This window comes from Drosophila biarmipes, chromosome X (genome assembly GCF_025231255.1).
Source record: "Drosophila biarmipes strain raj3 chromosome X, RU_DBia_V1.1, whole genome shotgun sequence".
Lineage (NCBI taxonomy): Eukaryota > Metazoa > Arthropoda > Insecta > Diptera > Drosophilidae > Drosophila > Drosophila biarmipes.
This window is the reverse complement of record NC_066611.1, coordinates 23531865-23551015: the sequence shown is the minus strand read 5'-3', so window position 1 is coordinate 23551015 and position 19151 is coordinate 23531865. Positions and strand designations below refer to the sequence as shown.

The window sequence follows — 19151 nt, the reverse complement described above, 5'->3', positions numbered from 1 at the left end:
GGCCATACCCCCACCCTTTTATTTCTTTAGAAGGGGCTTCAGTGGCGGGGTGGAGCTGCCAATTGGAGAGCGTTTTGAGGACATAAATCCACGTTTAATCCTCCAATCAGCGCGCTCTAGGCGCCATAAAGAGGATACTCGGCCCTGACTTGGGCACTTTGAGTGGTCGCTTAATGGCCGGTGCACTGCTCAGTTCGTGGCTAATTTATGCAATTTATGCGCCGCTTTCATTGCGGCAATTAAATCAAATTAATTGAATTATGTGTGCGGCTCGCGAAGGTGTTGTTCCTGCGGCTGTGGCCACGGCTCTCGGGCCGTCCAGAGCCCCATAAGGTTTGCATGTCTGCCCGTGGCTGCAGGCCAATTTGAGCAAACACAAAAACAGCGCAAAATAACAGAAAACAGAAAAACTAACCACGAAATGAAGACAAAACATTGGCCACAGGCCACGAGCAGCAGCATATCTTAAGAAACACATTAAAAATGCAAACAAATTTTTGCGCTGATGCCGACTAATAAGCCAGGCCTAGGCGAAGCCAAGACACCCTTTATGGGCCTTTATGGGAATGGCGACCAGGACACTGGGGGCCAGAGGGTTTCACCTGGTTGTCCAAGGACAGGCGACTAAACTGTTGATGGGTACTGCCTATCGAGGCTGTTCCCACTTAGTATCTAATTCTAATCACCGATCTACCTGTCACCACCTGATCGGAGTAAGATATGACCTTATTTGATCGCCGATCACACAGCTGACAAGCCACAATGGAGACTGCCGTGTTATTCCCGAGTTATGGCAGCCGATCTCTAGTGATCACTCGCAGGGCAATCGCTTAAATCAAATAAAATTACCAACTATTAGACTAATCGTTGTCAGCCACAACGATCTGCCGATCTGTGGCATCAATCAGCGGGAAGATCTGGGATCCACTTGAGCGCCTGCCAAGCGGATGGGCCGAGATCGCAGGCGATGCGAAAATTAAAATTTTTGAAGCTCCTCAGTTGAAAGCTTAATTTTAACAAATATTTACACGGACAGATAGAATCTTTGGCTCATTTTGTTTATAGTATGAGCAAATTTAAACGTCGCCGCGAGCCGTCGATGTTCATGTCGATGGTCAGGCCCGGCGATGATCATCACGACGATAATGATGTTGTAGCCACCAGGGAACTGGAACCCAAGCCCGGGCCAGGCCCGAACCCGAGCCCAGATGGATGGCTAGTTGGATGGCTAAGCAGCCCCAAAGCGAGTTGGTCGAGAGTCAAGTCGCATCGATCGCAAGTCGGCTCGATTCACTCACCCACTTAGTCATCCGGCGACCAGGAGTATCTGTGTGTGGGGTGCCTGTGCCGGGTGTGTGTGTGCGGCGTATCTGTGTGTAGGCGTGTGCAGCTGTGTGTCTTCATTAGCATAATGAGTTTGATTGAAAGCCAGCTTGATATCGATAATGATATTTATGGCGAGACAATCGATTCGCTCTGTCTCCCTCGTCCGGAATACGTTACATAAATCTCGGTATTTATAAAGTGCACTTTTACAATTTTGCTGGCATGCGGGCTTGTATCTGAATTCTTATTCACTATAAGCGAGTGCTCTTTATCGTCATATTTATTTTCATTCGATTAAATCATCTCTATATTATTATTGCCTGTTTATAAAAGTCTATACAAAAACATTGTCGAAAAGTCCTGCTAAAAAGTTCCGAATACAAACGGTTCCTAACTATATTTGAAGTTCCCGAAATCAAAATGGCTGTCATGCAGCTTTTATTTAAAAGAGATACTTCGATACTTCGAGTTCGTGATCATAAAGATCTCCTGCGGTGACTGTACTTTTCGTATCACTAGCTTGCCTGCTACTATTTTTAAAGAATCCTAATTAAAGGTTCCTATACACATAACTCCTGATTATATTTAAAGTTCCCGAAATCAAAATGGATGTTGGTATTGAAGAGGTACTTCGAGCTAGGGAGGTTCCGTGATCATATCATTAAGTTCTCCTGCGGTGACTGTACTTTGTATCTCTAGCTTGCCCTCTCTCTCTCCCTCCTAGAGCCATTCGAGAGGGGTGGCTTGAAAGAGATGGGTTGGTGCACTAAGTGCCGCTAAATGCTCGAAATGGCGCAGTAGGAGACGAAGGTCAGAGGGCAAGGCCGCCGGTGAATGAACGAGAGCCAGGGACGGGGAGGGGTGAAAAGGAGGAGGCAACTGCCAAATGGCGGTGATGGATGGGCCAAAAAGAACCAACAATAAAACACAGATTCAGAGAGGGGATGCTGCACATGGATGGGAAGGGGAAAGGACCTCCTACCCCATGGCGCGAGCACCGAAATGTGCAATTTTTGTAACAAATTAGCGGTCTACGAGAGGGAGAGAGCGCTGGCGATCCTGTGATCCTGCCAGCGATTATCGCCGCAGGATGTCAGGGAGAGAGGAGCGCTGCAGAGCTGACTGAAATCCGTCGCCTGATCCTGCAAATCCTTTAATGCCAGTGCAGAGCGCCTGATTTAGGGCAAAGAAAACACAACACCAAACACTTATGCCCAAGTATGGGACTCGCTTTGTCCCGCTTGCAGCCAGGACAAAGGACCTTTGCTCTAAATCTGCGCTCTAATGAGAGAGTTCTTGTAAAAACAGACCCATTGTCCGCCGGCTGCACTTGACCACGCAGGACAATGGCACACAAAAGCTGGCTTTCCTCGGCCCAGCAATATTTCCACTTGATTCCGAAACTATGCCAAGAATGTGCCACGGAAGGCCTAAAACAACAGGACCCGAAAAAACACGGATCCCCGAGCGTTTTTCACTCGAAATTTTCGCGCATTTTCTCTGCGCAGACACACTTAAAAGCTGGCTTCCTGCCACGCCCCTCCGACGCCCCCTTCGCGCAGAGCCCCCACACCCATGTGTTATCATTAAAACCACGCGAAAAGTGTTCTAATTGCAAAACTTTTGCCATGCAATATTGCTGCTGGCTTCTGCGCCGCGTGTTTGTGGTAATTGCAAATTGCAGTGGCATGCAGCTGCAGCCCCCCGGAAGCCCCCGTCCCCCGCGGCAGCCCCAGGAAAACTTTCCAAGGGGTTTCGGCGCACACAACCTGGCCAAATAGTGCGGACCTGGCCAACAACTCTGCGGCACAGGCGGCGACTTTTAATTAAAAGTGACGAGTGCTTAATAAGTGATGGGCTGCACAAAAACACCTCAGCTCTCCGGCTTTCCTTTTCTATGCAAATGGGAGGGAAAACCAAAGGGATTTGGGAGTTACTGAAAATAATTTACATTTAACTCACAATTGCAGTTTTTTAGTTATTTAGTTATTAGAAATTAAAAGCCAGTTTAAACCTAGTTGTTCGAAATATTGATGGTTTTACATTTAAAGGATTTAGTGTACCGATGTATTTCGCTGCAAATTTATCAGACCGCCTTCTTTAAATCACTCTTTAAACTAAAAATGAAAATAGTGCCCTGGAGTTCGCACTTATAATCTAATTTTCAATGTAAATATATCAGAAAATGTTCTGCGTTGTGCATTAAATCCATATCTACAAGTACAAACACCTTCATTAAACCCAAAACATTTAAAATATATCCTATCAAAACTGTAAGCCCCATTTGGGCTTCTAAAATCCGCAGGCAGGAAAACCATTTCGGAAAGCGCTGAAAAGCCCTTGGCTAATGCACCTTTGTCATGTGGACTGGCGTTTTAGCCGAGTTCCCGCTGCCGTGACTCGTTTAATGGTTGTACAATGTGCAATCAGATTTGTTCTACAGCTCCGAACGCCACCCCATAAGCCATATGCATGCATTTGGCTAAATAGGGGATCGGCGATGGCTAAGTGGGCCAGGCGATGCCATTATCTGTTTTTTAATGCCCTGTTCTGTTCTGTTCTGTTCTGGTCAGTTTAGCCGAGCAAATAAGCTGGTAAAAGCAGCAGCCACGGCTAATAAGTAGACAAAAACGCGGTTCGTGTCAATGGCAAATAAATCTGGCAGGTATAGTATGTGCATCCGCCCGTCTGTGGACAAACGCCCCCCATCGTGGCCTCTGTTGTGCTGCTAAAGTGCGACAATTTGTGTTGGACAAAAGACTGAGCCTGGCCTCAGAAGCAGTGGCCAAGTCCGGAGTCCGGAGTCCGGAGTCCGAGAGCAAGGCGTCCAGGGATGCGCTTGGTTGTCCGGGGTTATACGGGGGCCAACTCCTACGGAATGTGTTTATAATTGGTTATGCAAATCAATTTGTTGTGCTGCCGCCGCCTACCCGAAATGTTTGATAAATGGCAAGAGCGTCCCGTAACACCGCCCGCAGCTTCTCGCTTTGCCTTGTCCTCAGCTTGGAAGGGTGATGGTTGGCATACCCTATTTATAAGAAAACCTAGTTCTATGTTCCGTGGTTTAGCAAACTTTCCTTTTCTGTTATCATAGTCCAAGTACAAATACATTTTGGATTGTCTTTTTAAGCATTTGTTTATTAACTTTATAAATAAACAAAAATATTGTATTGATTTGGGCTTTAACAAAAATATCTCTAATGTTTTGTTTATCTTAACTTTGACAATTGAATGTATTAAAAAAGGTTTTTTTTATATTTTGATTCCTGAATTCAGTGCTTGTGAGTAGATCCTATCATAATATAAAGTATTTCTGATTTTAAAAGAATATAATTTATTTCTTTGATTTCAGTTAGGAACTCCACACCTTATAGGGCACCCCGAAGTCGTCTGGGTATCCCCTCCTTTGTAGCCGCTTGTTTGCAGCTCATTTAAATTAGCTAAATAAGAGCGAATGGGGCCTGGCTTGGCCTGGCCCCCCGACCCTCCTCCTGGCCCTCCTCCAGACCCTCCTCCATGGCCACATGGCCGCATCCGCCATCCCGCTGTGAAGAGGGCTTGTCCAGCTGTCTGGGCCGCGGCTCCAAAATGCTGCCGGTTTTCGTTTTTCGTGTCCGTTTCCCCCGATTTTATATTTATTTATTCTCGCTGCTGCCCGGCTCTTTTGCATATTCATTTCGAATGGCATTTCGCAGGAGTCGAAGATGGCCGGAGACCGGGGACTGGCCACTTGGAACCAAGAGCTGAGAGCTGGGAGCTGGGAGCTGAAGACCGGAGACAGAAGGCAGAAGACCGGTAGCCAATTGGCTTGGCAGTTAAGGTTGCACCAATTCGTTTAATAATAAATAATGAAAATGCCCATGTCCGTAGCTGGCAATTTGACTTATTGATTTCTTTATTCGGCGGCATTTTTATATTTATTTTTCTGTTGTCCGATTTTATTCGCTTCTCGGCCAGTTGACAGTGCCCAGCGCAAAGCGCCGATGACCAGGCCAGAAGATTGCCCAGAGCCCGTGGGCCGACTTTGATTAATGACGGCTAGTCGCAGCAGAAGTTCCTCTTCGATTAGTGTCTTTATAAATTTTAATTTCATAATCCAAGAGCTGAAGATGTAACCAGCTCTGCAGCCCGACATTCTGAATATTCTTTGATAAATTGCCCTGACTGGCGGCATTCATTCGGACTTGCTCTACGGATTTGGGCGCAAAGTGTAAACTAGACACTTGCAGTCGCCTCGGGCCGAGGGGAGGAAAGGTGTTACGGCTGCTTCTGAGCCAAGAGCGGGAATTATAAAAATCATCCGCCATAATCAATCAAATCGCCCAGAGTTATTTAAATAATATTTACAAACATTCGGCACTTATGCCCGTTTTCTCCCAGGCACTTTTCTACAAAAAATGCGAAGAATAACGATCTGCGACGCTTGGCAACGCTTCTTTGGCACGGTGTTTACGGCTTTTTATAGTGGCTAAGCAGGAAAATTATGATTATTATTTAATGACTCAATAAATCAAAAGTCGTGTTGTGGACTCTGATTCCGAATCGCATTCTGGCTAATGGCAGTGCCATTGTTGTTACTATTGCCAGTGCCGCCCGGTTTTATTGGGCATTAAATGGCTAATTAACAAAACGCAACAAACACCAGCGATCGTATCGCAGAGCTCATTATACCATTAGGAAGTGACAGCAGTACGAGGTACTATAGCTTTCGATCTCGATTTTGGTGGCCTTTATGAGCCGGCGGTTGGCCCGTCTCGGCTGTCTGTGGGCCCCACAGACATAACGATCGACTCTTGAAAGGTTTTCCCTTTCCCCCTCCCCTCGCCACTTTCCCCCGCGCTTTCTTCGCCGCTTTTCCAGGCGCAAAGTAGAAAATTACAACCTGCACACACGCTAATGTTAACCGGGCGAAGGTAACCCCGAAAATTACCCACAATTTCAGCCAGACAACCGGAGTCTGGCGTTTGACTTGCTGGCCCTCGGGGCCATTTTCTCAGTTTCGAATTTCCCTCCCCTTCCCCCGGACGTTTTCCCTAAGCAGCTCTTCCCCAGTTCTGCAGGCTGACGAATGTGGGAAACTCTCCGTCGACCGTCGACTGGATTTTGAGTTTTCAATTTGATGTTGATAAACGCTTCGATGGCCGAGCGAAACCGAGACTTGGCTCAAAATTCGTTTAACTAATTGCATTTGTCGGACAAGCGACTGCCCCCAAACGAATTTGTCAAGTCAACAAGCCACAGTGGATAAATCAACGAGTAAGTCAAGCAAATCACAAAAGCCGAAAAATCAAAAACAAAGAACTTCCTAAAATTACTCTCAATAGTACTAAATCACAGAATGTGCCATATTTTGTCATTCAGATATTACAAATTGGAATTTATTAAATATAAAAAGTATGCCATTCAATACTAAGTACAAAGTATAAAATTATTGGTTGGGGTCACCAAATCTAAATTCAATACTTTTTAGTTAAATTTAAGCAAAACACAAAAGCAAACTTGGAAAAGGACAAACAATTGCACTAAAAAAATAAGTATAGAAATCGGGGTCACCAGACGTAATATTTTTAAGATTATGGCTTTGTTTGGGGTCTTTATTATAATCTTCATTCTATGAAGTTTTCCTTTGGTGTTTCTACAGCTTGCAAGTTTAAGGGCTTTTCATCCACTTGCAACCAATGTTGCTGCTGCTCTTCGAGTTGCTGCTGCTGCTGCTGTCAAGTCAAGTTGACAAACAACCCAGATGGTCAAAGGTGAGCCTGGTGATTTTCATCAATGGAAAACCCCGCTGCCAGCTTGCCATTGAGAAAACTGTGTGCCTGGAATTTAATTCATTGCATACAAATTGCTGCGGTGGCAATTGCAGTTGCTGCTGTTGCCGCTGATGCTTTTGCTGCTGCCGTTGCTGCTGCTGCTGCTGCTGCTGCTGCTGCTGCTGCTGCTGCTGCTGCTGCTGCTGCTATTTGCATGCAACTTATTTGTCAAGCGGCAACAATTTTCGCGTACACATTTCAATTGGGAAATTGTTGTGTGGCAGTTCCGCCATAAAAATAAAATCGAAGCGAAGGAAAAAGAAAAATGTAAAAATAAATACTTGAGCCTGCATCCGAGTTGCAGTAGGCGTTGCACAATTTTCGTTGCGTTTCAATTGCATTTCGGGGCCCTGGCTTGCTTTGCCTTTTGCTTTGCATATTTTGTCGCCATGTTCAGATAGTTTTTGGCACGCCAGCAACAAGAACGCCCACTTTTGGCTGGCAGGAAAATGCATATAAAAATTCAACTGAGGGAAAATGCCTTTAAAAATGAAATTGAAACTGAAACGAGTTTGCAACGTGGCCGAGCAGCAAGCGTCTTTGGCTCAGCTTCGTGCCGTGGCAAATCAATCAATTTGTGGCATATTTTTACAGCCCGTGTGGCTGTGGCTGTTGCTGTTGCTGTTGCTGTTGTTGCCGGGGATAATCGTTGCGCTTCATCAAGCCACAAACATGAAACATGAACATCATCAACGCCATTTCAACGCGCGCCTCGCCGCAAAGTTATAAACCCAATTTCGGACTCGGTCTCCAGGGACCGGCGACCAGCGAGCAGCGACCAGCGACTAGCAGCCAGCAACTTGCAACCCGCGATGTTGCACAAGGACAAGATGGCATAAAAGAAGCATATAAAATGCTTAAGTACACGCTCGCCTGGTGGTAATCACAGCAGATACATCTTAAGCAGGCAGCGCGGCGGCCACAGCAACAACTGCAACAGCAACTCATGTTGCATGTTGCTGGCGGGCCTAACAACAGCAACAATGTTTCCCCGGAATATGTGTGTGTGTCGCGCGCTTTTAAGCACGAACCGCTTGCAGCGCTTAAGCATAATGTTGCTGCTCTACACTCGAAAAAAACATATTGAAAAATGTGCATTTCATTTTATAAAGTTTCTTGAGCTCTTTGCACTTTTCCTTCTTTTTTTATTCTATAAAGTTTCTTGAGCTCTCTAAATTTTTTCTTTAAAGAACTACTTGATTTTATGTACATTTAAATAAATATACATTTTACTTTTACAAATTTTATTAGTTGTTATTTTTATGGTTTCTGAATTTATTCGTATTTTTTAAAGAATTTTTTCCAGTGTCCAAATTGTTGCCGATTTTGCTGTTGTGGCAGCGTTGATAATGCGCGCAGTTTGACCTTATGACTAGACCCCCAAAACAGTTTGACTTTGCGCAGCTGCGGCAACAATAGCAACAGCAACACTTGATGCCACAGCATCAGGGCATCCCAACGCAGCCTAGGTAAATACTGGAAGAAAAGGGCCTTAGAAAAGCACCAGAACAGACCCTTCCCCCATTTGCTAATTGCCCCCAGAACAGTGGGATTATATCGGAATGAGGCACTGCCAATTGCATGGCAACTTACACGCAACAACAGCAGCAGCGGCAGCAACTTCGCCGCACGGCGGCAACATGCAACTTTTTACTAGCTATGAATAATGAGGCGGTATGCGCAAATGCGGCAGCCGAAAAGTGTTTTGCATGCATTTGTCAATTTAGCATGCCATCAAACATCCTTTCAATTCCTTTTGACATCAGCCGACTGAAGTCATGCCCGTTGATTCTGACGCGCCAGATTGCCAAGCAGCCAAAAAGTAGGAGGAGTCGGCATCATTCGAGTTCCCGAGTTCCCGAGTTCCCGAGTTCCCCGGGATCCCCAAACAAAAAGGCCACCTCACTTGTCAACGCGAGTGACTAACGAGTGCATCATTAAACGATTTTAACGACTTCATTTAATGTTTAACACAATATTTACAGCTGGCTCTGTGCGGCAGAGATTTCCTTTGGAAGTGCTGACAGACGGTCGGCAGAAGAACTTTGAAGAGTGGGAGCTATCAAAGGAAAAGTCGAGGGCCTCAAATACTCTTGACTTTCGTATGATATACCCAATTAAACAGCCTTGTTCGAAGGTGTAATTAAGATGTTTAAATGTGTGATCTATCTATTTATATATAACTGAGTGATTAATGGGCTTAGTCTCTACATAACGGACACTTACGGACAAGCTATGAATGGGCGTTCATAGGAGGAAGCATTGGGGGATATGCTTTAGCCTTGTTATTAACTTATATTTCAGCTAAACGGGTAAGCCAAAGAACAATATGTACATACTTACTAAGCTAAGTGACTTAAAAGTGACTCTCTTCATAACGGACAGTACGGACAAACGAAGAAAGCCCTTTCCAAGAAGGGCCTTCTACTGAATCTACCCTATAAATACTTAACAAAGTGAGTCATGAGCACAAACTCCGCATAACGGACAGTTACGGACAAGCGGAGAATCAGCTTTTGAGGGAAACCTCCTATCCTTGGCCTTACTTTATTCAATCGAAGAAGATGCCGAAACCCCTGCCCCCTTGTAAATCAGCACCTACCACATAAATCAGGCGAACGCGGGAGATCAGCTGAGTTTTGTGGGCTGGCTTTGACATTCGATGAGATATTCGCTGGCGAGTGTAAAAACTAACGGCAATTAAACATGCCGAGGAGTTGAAGCGTTTTACGGCTCGGCGCTCGTTTCCTGTCATTCGAAGGGGGCCCCAAAATCCCAGCCCATCTCGGGATGTCAGTCGGGCACACTTCAGCACTTGCAAGAAATATGACCACATAAAAAGTTGTGAAATGCACAGCAAAACACAGAGGATTTTATCTTCTTTTGTTGTTGAATGGGATGCCACGAGATGGTACGGCATGGGATGGCATGGGAAGGCTGTGGTGTGGGTAGGATAAGTCCTCTGTGGCATTTCGGTCCTAAGCCGCCTAAGCAAATAAACCAAAAACCGAGGCGCTTGAGCAGGCCAAAGCACTATATAGCCGTAACGAAAACAAACTGCAACCCGGGGAGAATGTGTCCGAGAGTATACACATGTAGTATACATCATCGTCGTCATCATCATCACCATCGTCATCGGCCACACAGTGTTGTGCCTTGTTAAGATGCCCCTGAGCTGAAAATCTCCTGACAAATCTGAGCACTCTGCGCCCTTCTTTCTCCATAATTCCGTGTGTGTCGGAATTATCTCCGCTTTGGCATTTGGTCTCCTTTCTTTTCTCTTCCTTTTTTGTGAAGAAATTAGCAAAAACCTTTGTTATGCAGAATGCCTAGACGTGGGGAATTAGACTAAGTGATGCTCAGCTGAAAAGGACTCATGTGTGAGGTGAACAAGTCAAAAAGGTCCTGGAAGACGCCGAGTGATATGGGTAGATGCACATAAAGGTAGGGGATAGATCGTGGAAAGTGCTGAACACATTTAAGTACAAGTTATTGTGTACAGAAACATATACCCACACTCTGTTGAGGCATTTTTGTAAAAACTTCCAGTCTTCTTGTCTACTACTATCAGAATACTTTGTATTAGGTTTCCAGACCTCTTACTATCCCAGAACGTGGAGGTACATCTCGGAGGCTCCCGAGTTTGATCAGCATTTCATAATTCCCCAATCCGCTTGCGTCTACCTCTTTGCGAAATGAAATCTTTTATGCATTTCAGACACGCATCCCTCGAACCTATATGGCCGCCTTTCTGTGCCGCTCCGCCCGCTCCCAGCCCTGTGCAGCCCCGATTTCTGTATCGATTCCAGGCCCAAAAAAAGGAAAATACATACAGAAAAGAGCCAGGGACGAGAGCGAGAAATATCTGCGAATGCGAACTGCGCCCGAACCTTTTCGGTATGATTATCACAATTATCTGTAATTCAGACCATAAATCATTTCATTCTGCAAGCGCACAAAACTTTTAAACGTAACCCAATCTGCGGCCCGGCTCAGCCGATGTTGCTCGTTGCCGTTGTTTGTCTGTATCTTTTTTATCAAGTTATACAAGGCTTTATAAAAAATACATATAAATAAATAATGTCTTGCCCCGACTCTCGGGTCCGTATAAGGCCAGTTTGCGAGCCCCGGAGTCGGCCATCGCAGCACTGCCGTCACCAAGTTGGAAAATACTTGGTACGAGCAGAAATTTACAACACGATCAAACAATTCGATGCTGCTTTCGAGGCGAGGCGAGGCTGGATCGATTGATTGCTCAAGGAGGGTGGCTGCCAGGGGCGCGCAGAAGGGGTTCCTCAAGACTGGGTATGGTGCCTGCGATCGTCGATCGATCGACGCAAACTCGTTGTGGTGCCGTGCTGCCCATGCTGCCATGCTGCCCAAGCTGCCGTGCCGCTGTGGCCGGGCATTAAAATTGATTAACTCATGAACTTGCATTCAAATCAGCGCTGCTCAAACGCTTTGACTTCGTGTCAACAAAATTTATAACAAGTTACTGTGCCTGCTTGCGGCTTGTGCAATCGTCGCTTTTGCACTTGGCCAACGCCGCGAAAAGCGGCGAAATTACCCTCGATGCGGGCTGCGAATAACCCGAAAATGGCCATCACCGAAAAGGGTTGAGGGGCCGCAGTGGCAGCTGCAGAAAGGGAGTATCTTCAAGCTGCAGATACATTGCGTGCATCGCATCAACATAGGTAGCTCACTTCCCTTAGTTAACCAACGGTTAAGTATTCTACAAACCAACAATTCACAACGCCTTTGCAGTGAAGCTTTCACTGTTTGGGCGCCATTTCCAAGTTGAGCTCTTCGTAAGGTAGTAAAAGTTGCATCACTGAAATCATGAGTTCCAAACTATTTTTGAGGTTTTTAATTGCGCAATTTGTTTATTTTCAAATGCTCAAGGCTTTCTGCGGCGAACCCCTGTTCGGGCGCCATATATTAAGTTTGCCAATACAGCGAACATTAGTGACGTGCACTCGCATTACCCTTTGATAGAACCCAATGCCAAAGCAACATTTTTCAACTAATAATTGAGAGTGCTCCATTTAATTACGAAAACCCAGCCCTGCTGCAAGTTAAACTATTACATGATAAATGCGGAAATAACCGAGGGTTGTAGAGGGCGTGCCCCATCCCCCTCCCCCGTTCCCAATGGCGCCCTACCGAAAGTTCCTACCGATTGTCAGCGCTTGTCACCTGCAGCGTATTCGATGTCAGCTCGAATTAGTGGTGAATAATAGAACAGAGACACCACCGCGAGGGTGCTGTCGAAGACCGGGCACTGGGGGAGGGGGATAGGTAGATGGATCTCACCTGGGAATGTCCAAAGTGTAAGGTGTAAAGCGAACACACGTCGGCCTGCCCCGCTCCCCGCTCCCGGCTCCCGGCTCATTAGAAGCGCATTCAGACCATTCAGCACTGAGTGATTGCTGTTGTTGCAGGTAATTGCCGGGCCTCTAATATGCACTTGGCCCGGTAGTCAGTCACTCTGTCAGCCAGTCAGCCAGTCAGCCAGTCCGTCCAGTCCAGTCAATCACTCCCGCGGGCCCCGGGCTACTCAAATTCATATTTATATTCATTAGAAACGAACCCGAGCCAGCGGAATGCCAAAGAAATGGGGGAAACTGGCGTTCAAGCACTTTATATACAAATTCAATTAGTATTAGCATTTTTTAAGCATTCTCATTTCGAGAGAGAGCGCTGAATTTGCATAAATTCTATTTGGCATTTTAATTGTTTATTACACTGTCGGCGGGGAGGGGAGGGGGCGAGCACTTGACTGGCAGTTAACACGTGTTGTAATCTCAATTATCCGTCCGAACGCCCCAAAAGGGCGTGGAAAGCTACTCTAGAAGGGCTCGCACACATAGGAGCCAGTGCTGCGCTGCTCCGCCAAGCTGCAACGCCTGACATTCGGTTCCATTAAAAGTAAATCACTTCACTTGCATATTGATGCTATTGAGTTATTTGTCAGGCCATTTTGGTCAGGGTCTGTTGTTCCAGTTTCTCGCACTTGGGCATGCAAATTGCGTATACGCAGCGTGTTCTCACCATCGTGTGCTACAACTGCAAGTCAGAAAGTCAGATACACACGCGTAGGGGCTTCTGGTGCGTGGTCTTTGTAATTGAAAAAATAACAAAAAGTAAGGCTAAAAAGGAAAACCAAATTGAAAAATGCTTTCAAGCGGCGCCTTTGAAGCAGCAGCGACCTTGTGCCGCGCTCCCCGCCCTCGAGCGTTTCCCTCTGGACGCCCTGCATTTTTGCAGCATCATGCCAACTAATTTTCCAAATGACGCAAGTTAATTGCGAGGGGCTCAGCCTTTGTCAAAGGTGAAAAATGCCCGGGAAAGAGGGGAAAAAGAATGGCTACAGGGTAGCAGAGGGGCAGGCACAAAGCCGAGGCGCATTCATTAAGCCAAATCATATTAAGTAAATATGTCGAGCAGCCGAAGGAGGTAAGAACACTGTGAGCAATTCGGGGCTTGTACTTTGAGGCGAGGTGGTGGCAGCTGTCTAGCTGGAGAACGCTTCGGGATAACCGATAAGCTCTAACTGGAACATAACTTAAGGTTAGCTATTTTAGGATCTATGAAAGTGTGTTTTTAAATAACAAAGAATAAATTATGAACTATGTCTCTTTCTCTATGTTCCTTTTCTAGAAAGCAGATATCAAAATCAGACGACATCGAGCACTGTTTCTTCATTGGGACTGCATAGAAATCAATGTAAATTCTTATCCCAAGCTTTTTGGATAAAAAAATTAACCCCCCGATAAGTTACAATGGTTAGTTAACCCAAAGATTAGCTTTATCCCTCGTCCGTAATTGAACTTTTGATACAATCAGGCTAGGTTTCTTTGAGGATACCTCATATAAGAGTAGATATTGTTCCTGAATTTAACCTTCAGACAATTTTAACGGTCTCCTAACCAGAAGGTGCCCGTCCCTTTACCATACCCCTTAGCCTAAGAGCGTGATAAATCGGGGCCTTAAAGCCAAGAGTGCTTCCCCGCCCCCATTTCTCCCAGTGTACGATCTATGGGGCGCCTGTCACGGCTACCGCTGGTCACTCCCTGCCTTCCAGACCTCTGGCGCCTTCTTACCGGGTGGAGAAAGAGCCGGAGAACCACAAACAAATTAGTCAATGACGCGGCGAGATCTTCCCCAGTGTATTTTCATTAATATTTTATTGCTTAATTCCTTTTGTTATGCTGATTATGCCGGCGCGGAGCGCACACTGAACAAATGAGGCTGCTGTTCATGGGAAAACGGCGCGGATCGTTGCATGATTTTCAATAATTTAACAGCGGCTTTCAATATAATCCCTTCGCCGGGTCGAGTCGAGTCGAGTCGAGTCGAGTCGAGCCGAGCTTTTCTGTGATCTGCTAGCCACACGGCTGTCTCTTTGTTTCCCGGCACAAATGTTAATTTCAGTTTGTCCCGGTAATTTATCATCTTTCTGCTGTTCCTCCTTTTCCCGCTCTGCGATGTCTTTAAACGCTTTTAATTAAAACCAATGCGCATGTGTAACTTTCTTAAGCAGGCCCCAAAGAGCTGGCTCGAACTGTGGATGTATACACTCGTATTTTTTGTCTAGTCGCAGCCCTGGCTTTGAACTTGGCCGACAGGCGCGTTTGCTAAATGATTGATGTGGTATTAATTTTAATAAACGTTTCTCGTTCCTCTCCGCTCCATCAATATGCAGATCCGCAGGAGAACGAGGCCGAGGGACTGGGAGACTGGAGACCAGGGGCCAGTTTATATGGGAGCCACAGCTCGTCTCGTTCTGCGGTTCTGGGCAAATACATTTTTTATGGGCACACGCAGTTGCGTGGCGTCTGCACTTTGGTTGGAAAGAGTGAAAAACCGAGGAAAATAAAAGGAAAACGTGGAAAGGGGGCGGGCCGGTGGCCAGGGGCAGCAGATTGCCCTTGCCTCAATCACATAGCGCCCATTTGGCGTTGCTGACTCTATTAAAAGTGTCATGCGATTCATGCAAATCCGCAAACGAGGGTAAATCGAAAATTCCCTAGGTTCAATCTGCCACCCAATGACTTATACTTGTTAAAATAATAAAAATGGATAAGCTAAATTGATTTTAACTAGTAAGGGAATTAAAATTATTAAAAAAGTTGTTTTAATGAGAACACTACTTATGAATTAACTTTTGTTGAATTTATTTATAAACAATAAAAACAAACTGATTTCTAAGTTCCCTTCCCTCTAACATAAGGCTAGCTTCACATATAAAAATAGGTATTTTTAATGATGCACGACACTGACCCCAATGAACTGGACTAATAACAGAGTAATAGCACAAAGTATTTCGACTTACAGGGCTCCGCACTATGATCTGTGGCAAGATCATAGGTTTTTGCATAATCTGCTAATTGAGAGCCGAATTGAAGTCGAAATCGAGAGCAGAGGCACAAGCCCGGAGGAGCCTTGCGTATGTGCAAAACGATCATTAGCGGAAATCTGGCTTAGTTTTTCGGGCCAGATCAAAGGCCCGGGCGAGATTGATGAGCGAATTTCGGATCGGGGCCAGCAGATCATTACGAACGGTGATGCGTTTTAGCCTCTAAGTGTTCGCTTCCGCCGCCGAGTCGAGAAGTCAGCGTGGAAATACGATCTCTAGGGACTTGCCAAAAAACAAAGTAGGGCCGGGAATGATTCCATCGTTAGCTTCACACCTCAAGTGAGCCTGCATAATTGATTTGAGAGCGAGAAACGGCGCCTACCTGGCCTCAGTACCCCCGAATATCCGCAGCTCTGTATCTGTATCTGTATCTGTATCTGCAGCTCTAGGTACGAGTATCTGTGGCCCGCACCGTGAAATCCGTTGGCACACAGGAACACAGAGGGAAAGTCGAGGGCTGAACAAGCCGCATCCAATCGATTTGTGTCCCGCTCCCCGGCATTAGATACTCCCAATCCCGATGAGTTCCAATCATCATCATCACTGCCGCACAAAGGGATTCCAGCTGAGCGGCTGACAAAAGGTGTGCGCTACTGTGAATTCCTCGGATGCGAATTTGAATCGGCATCTGAAGCTGGCTTCACTGTTTGTTTATGGCTGTTTGTTGTCAATGCTAATGCCGTGTAAGTGGTTGATTTGCTCGACAGAGGCGACACTTGGAGGAGTAACCACCGCCGAATGGCAGATACTTGGTATCCATGGGATACTTTTTCCATGAAAAACTTGACTGCTCCGCGCGCATGATTTATGTCCAAATGCTCGAGTGTCTGTGGGATGCATTCATCAAATCATGACTAACTTGAAGAACGCCCGCCAGCCACTTGTCCGCGGTGAGCTCACATATGTATCCATGAGATGCCCGGGGCGATATTCCACAGAGAGATCTGTGAAATGCACAGTCCAGGCACTGGGCATTTTTGTGGGCTGCACAACGGACCTGTTTTTGGTGGCCAGTTGCCACCGTTTTGAATTCTAATTGGGCAGTGTGTGCACAGACACGGGTAAAGTATATACATTTGAGTATCCATTCGAAAAGATACATTTATATATACAAATGTGCAGTACTTATAAAATGAAATGGGGCAAGACTGTGATATTTTTTGAATAGCTCAAACCAACTATTCCAAAATGGGAGCCGTTAGAGAATGTATCTTGCATTTGTATCTTGTTATTACTATCGATATTCAACTGCATCTAAAACTAAACTGGCATCTGTTGGATGAAATATGAATTGTTCTGAAAGACACGGATACTTTAAAGGGAGATAAGATTTATGTTCAGATAGTAATTCGCCTAGTGAAATAGCAACTGTTTTGAAGAATGTGATACATCTTTTGTCAAGGCAAAATGTATCTAGGGTGTAAGAATCGACTATATCTGGGATTGATGTTGATAATATTTAAAGTGTTGGTAAATGTGCATTACATTTTCCTTAATTAATATGAACGAAAATAGATACTTTTGTATTTTTATAAGGTTTAGTTTTGTATCTAATGTTCATGTTTTTTTCACGGCTTAGACACATATTATTTTTAAGATATTTGGAAACTGTATCTTCCATCTTAATTCTACAGATACATTTATATCTTCAGCCCCAAAGATAGTATCTAAAGAGATATTGTTCTATTAGAACATATCGAGAAAGTCTATAGTTTCTAGGGGAATCGGTTTGTATCTCAGTTGCTTAGCATTGTATCAAACTCAAGCGTTCGCAGATTGTATCTAAAGAATGTAATATCTTTCTAAGGCAAGTATATCTCCTCATAGGATAAATAGGATAGCATGTCACTAGTGTAGATGGATCTATAAGAACAAATAGAAGAAAGTCAGCAGCTCCTAAGGGGATTTTGCGTAATATGTATCTCAATTGCTTGGTTTTGTATCCGAACCTAGACCCACAGATTGTATCTACAAAATGTCTATAATACCTCTCCAAGCAAGTATATCTCTCACCCAACAATTGCATTCCCCACCTTACGAGGCTAATGCAGATAGGCCATCACCAGATAAAGGCAATTGCTTGTGACTGCCCAGGGAGATGCTCCGAGATAGGAGCGTCTGAAGTGACCCATCTGAGAGATGCGTATCTGGGAATCCGAGGATTCTGTCGGTTTCGGGTTCGGCTTACCGGATTAACTTGTGGCTTCTGCAAGTGAGTGGCGATGTTGGTGATGTTCATGCCCATGGCCGGGATCTGGGATCCGTAGAGCTGGCCGGCCGTGGGGGTCATGTCCGTCAGCATGTTTGTCGCAGTGTAGGTCGCTGCCGCCGCCGCCGATGTCGCTGCTGCAGTTGCAGTTGCAGGGGTCGTTGCTGCTGCTGCTGCTGCCGCTGTCAATTTGAGGCGCACAATGATGGTGTCTTTTCTCGATTGTCTTGCGGCCACTTGGGTTCGCACAGTGGTCTGGGTTCGTCTTCTGGCTGCGTTTTCTACTCCTCGCGTACCTTTTCTTTTCGCCCTTCCGCGGCTACTGTGGCAGCAGGGGCCCACTGGTTTTTACTGGGGAGACTAAGGGAAATGGAGACGTAAGGGACATGGACATGTGTGTGGTTTGGGATCGGCAGGCACAGCACGGCACAGCACAGCACAAGCACACACGCACTCAGAAAAAAAGCAAACGGGCAGCCAGTCGCGCAGGGATAGCCCAGATAGTATCCGTATCTGTGTCTGCATGCGCATCTGACTCTGTAGCTGGTTCTGTATCTTTTGTTGTGAGTCCGTCGGCGCTGCACTTTGTTCACTCGGCCGTCGGCTGAAGTCTGCTGATGTGTTTGCCTCCACAGTCGCAATGTTCGGCTGCTCTTATTGTCACTGGTTGGGGGTTTTGGGTAGTATTTTTGGGGGACTTCGAAAGGAACACAGGCAAAAAAAGAACTGTAAGCGATCAAATCAAAGGAATCTCGAACCAAAAATGCACACTTGTTTCTCGATCAGCTTGTCTGCTGGTTGTTTGTTGGCTTGTTTATGTTTGTTTATGCTTTGTTGGCCTGTTGGCTGCTTTGTTTGTTTGTTTGTTTGTTTGTCGGCTGGCTTGCTTGGGTGACAGGAGGCGCCTGCCAACGAGAAAAAAGTGTCGCTGCTGTATCCGCGCCAAAAGTAACGCCGTCGTCGCTGATCGTTCAAAGGCTTGCAACTGTTTCACGCGAACAAAAAGCTTGGCTAAATGTCGCCGCTGCCGCCGCCGCTGCCGCGGCCGCTGCCTCGGCCGGCGCCGCAGCGGCAGCGGTGCGAGCGGGACACCACCACCGAGGTCCTCAGCAAGCCCCCTCTCGCTTCCACGTCGGGCTCCCCGCCTGGCGCAGGGCAGTGCGAGCGGGACGGTCGTACAGACAGCCCATCTGGCTCGCAGCAACCACCACCGCTCTCTTTTCGGTGGTGCGAATGGGTGCCCCGTAGAGCCGAGAGATACACGCATTCGTCTGGCGTTCCACCCCAGAGTTTCATTCATAAAAACCCCGGCGAGCGGCGGGAAAACCAGTTCCCGGGGCTCGGCCCCCTCTATGTGGCGGCCTCGACCAATGGGACGGCGGCC

General features: G+C 46.2%; 1 protein-coding gene across 3 annotated transcripts in view; it reads right to left on the bottom strand.

The window, feature by feature from the left end:
- LOC108023696 (transcription factor Sp9) overlaps window positions 1-18751 on the bottom strand; it is a 29085-nt gene extending 10334 nt beyond the window's left edge. Inside the window, exons 1-2 of one of the 3 annotated variants that reach the window (XM_017093320.3) lie at window positions 18526-18751; window positions 17747-18127 (exon numbers count right to left, since the gene is read on the bottom strand). In XM_017093320.3, coding sequence (XP_016948809.1) covers window positions 17747-17860 — 114 coding nt within the window. In that variant the 5' untranslated portion in view covers window positions 17861-18127; window positions 18526-18751. Of the gene's footprint in view, window positions 1-17746 lie in introns of all 3 variants that reach the window. The other 2 variants (XM_044093076.2, XM_017093322.3) reach the window with 2 other exon arrangements.
- Window positions 18752-19151: the final 400 nt, after the last annotated feature.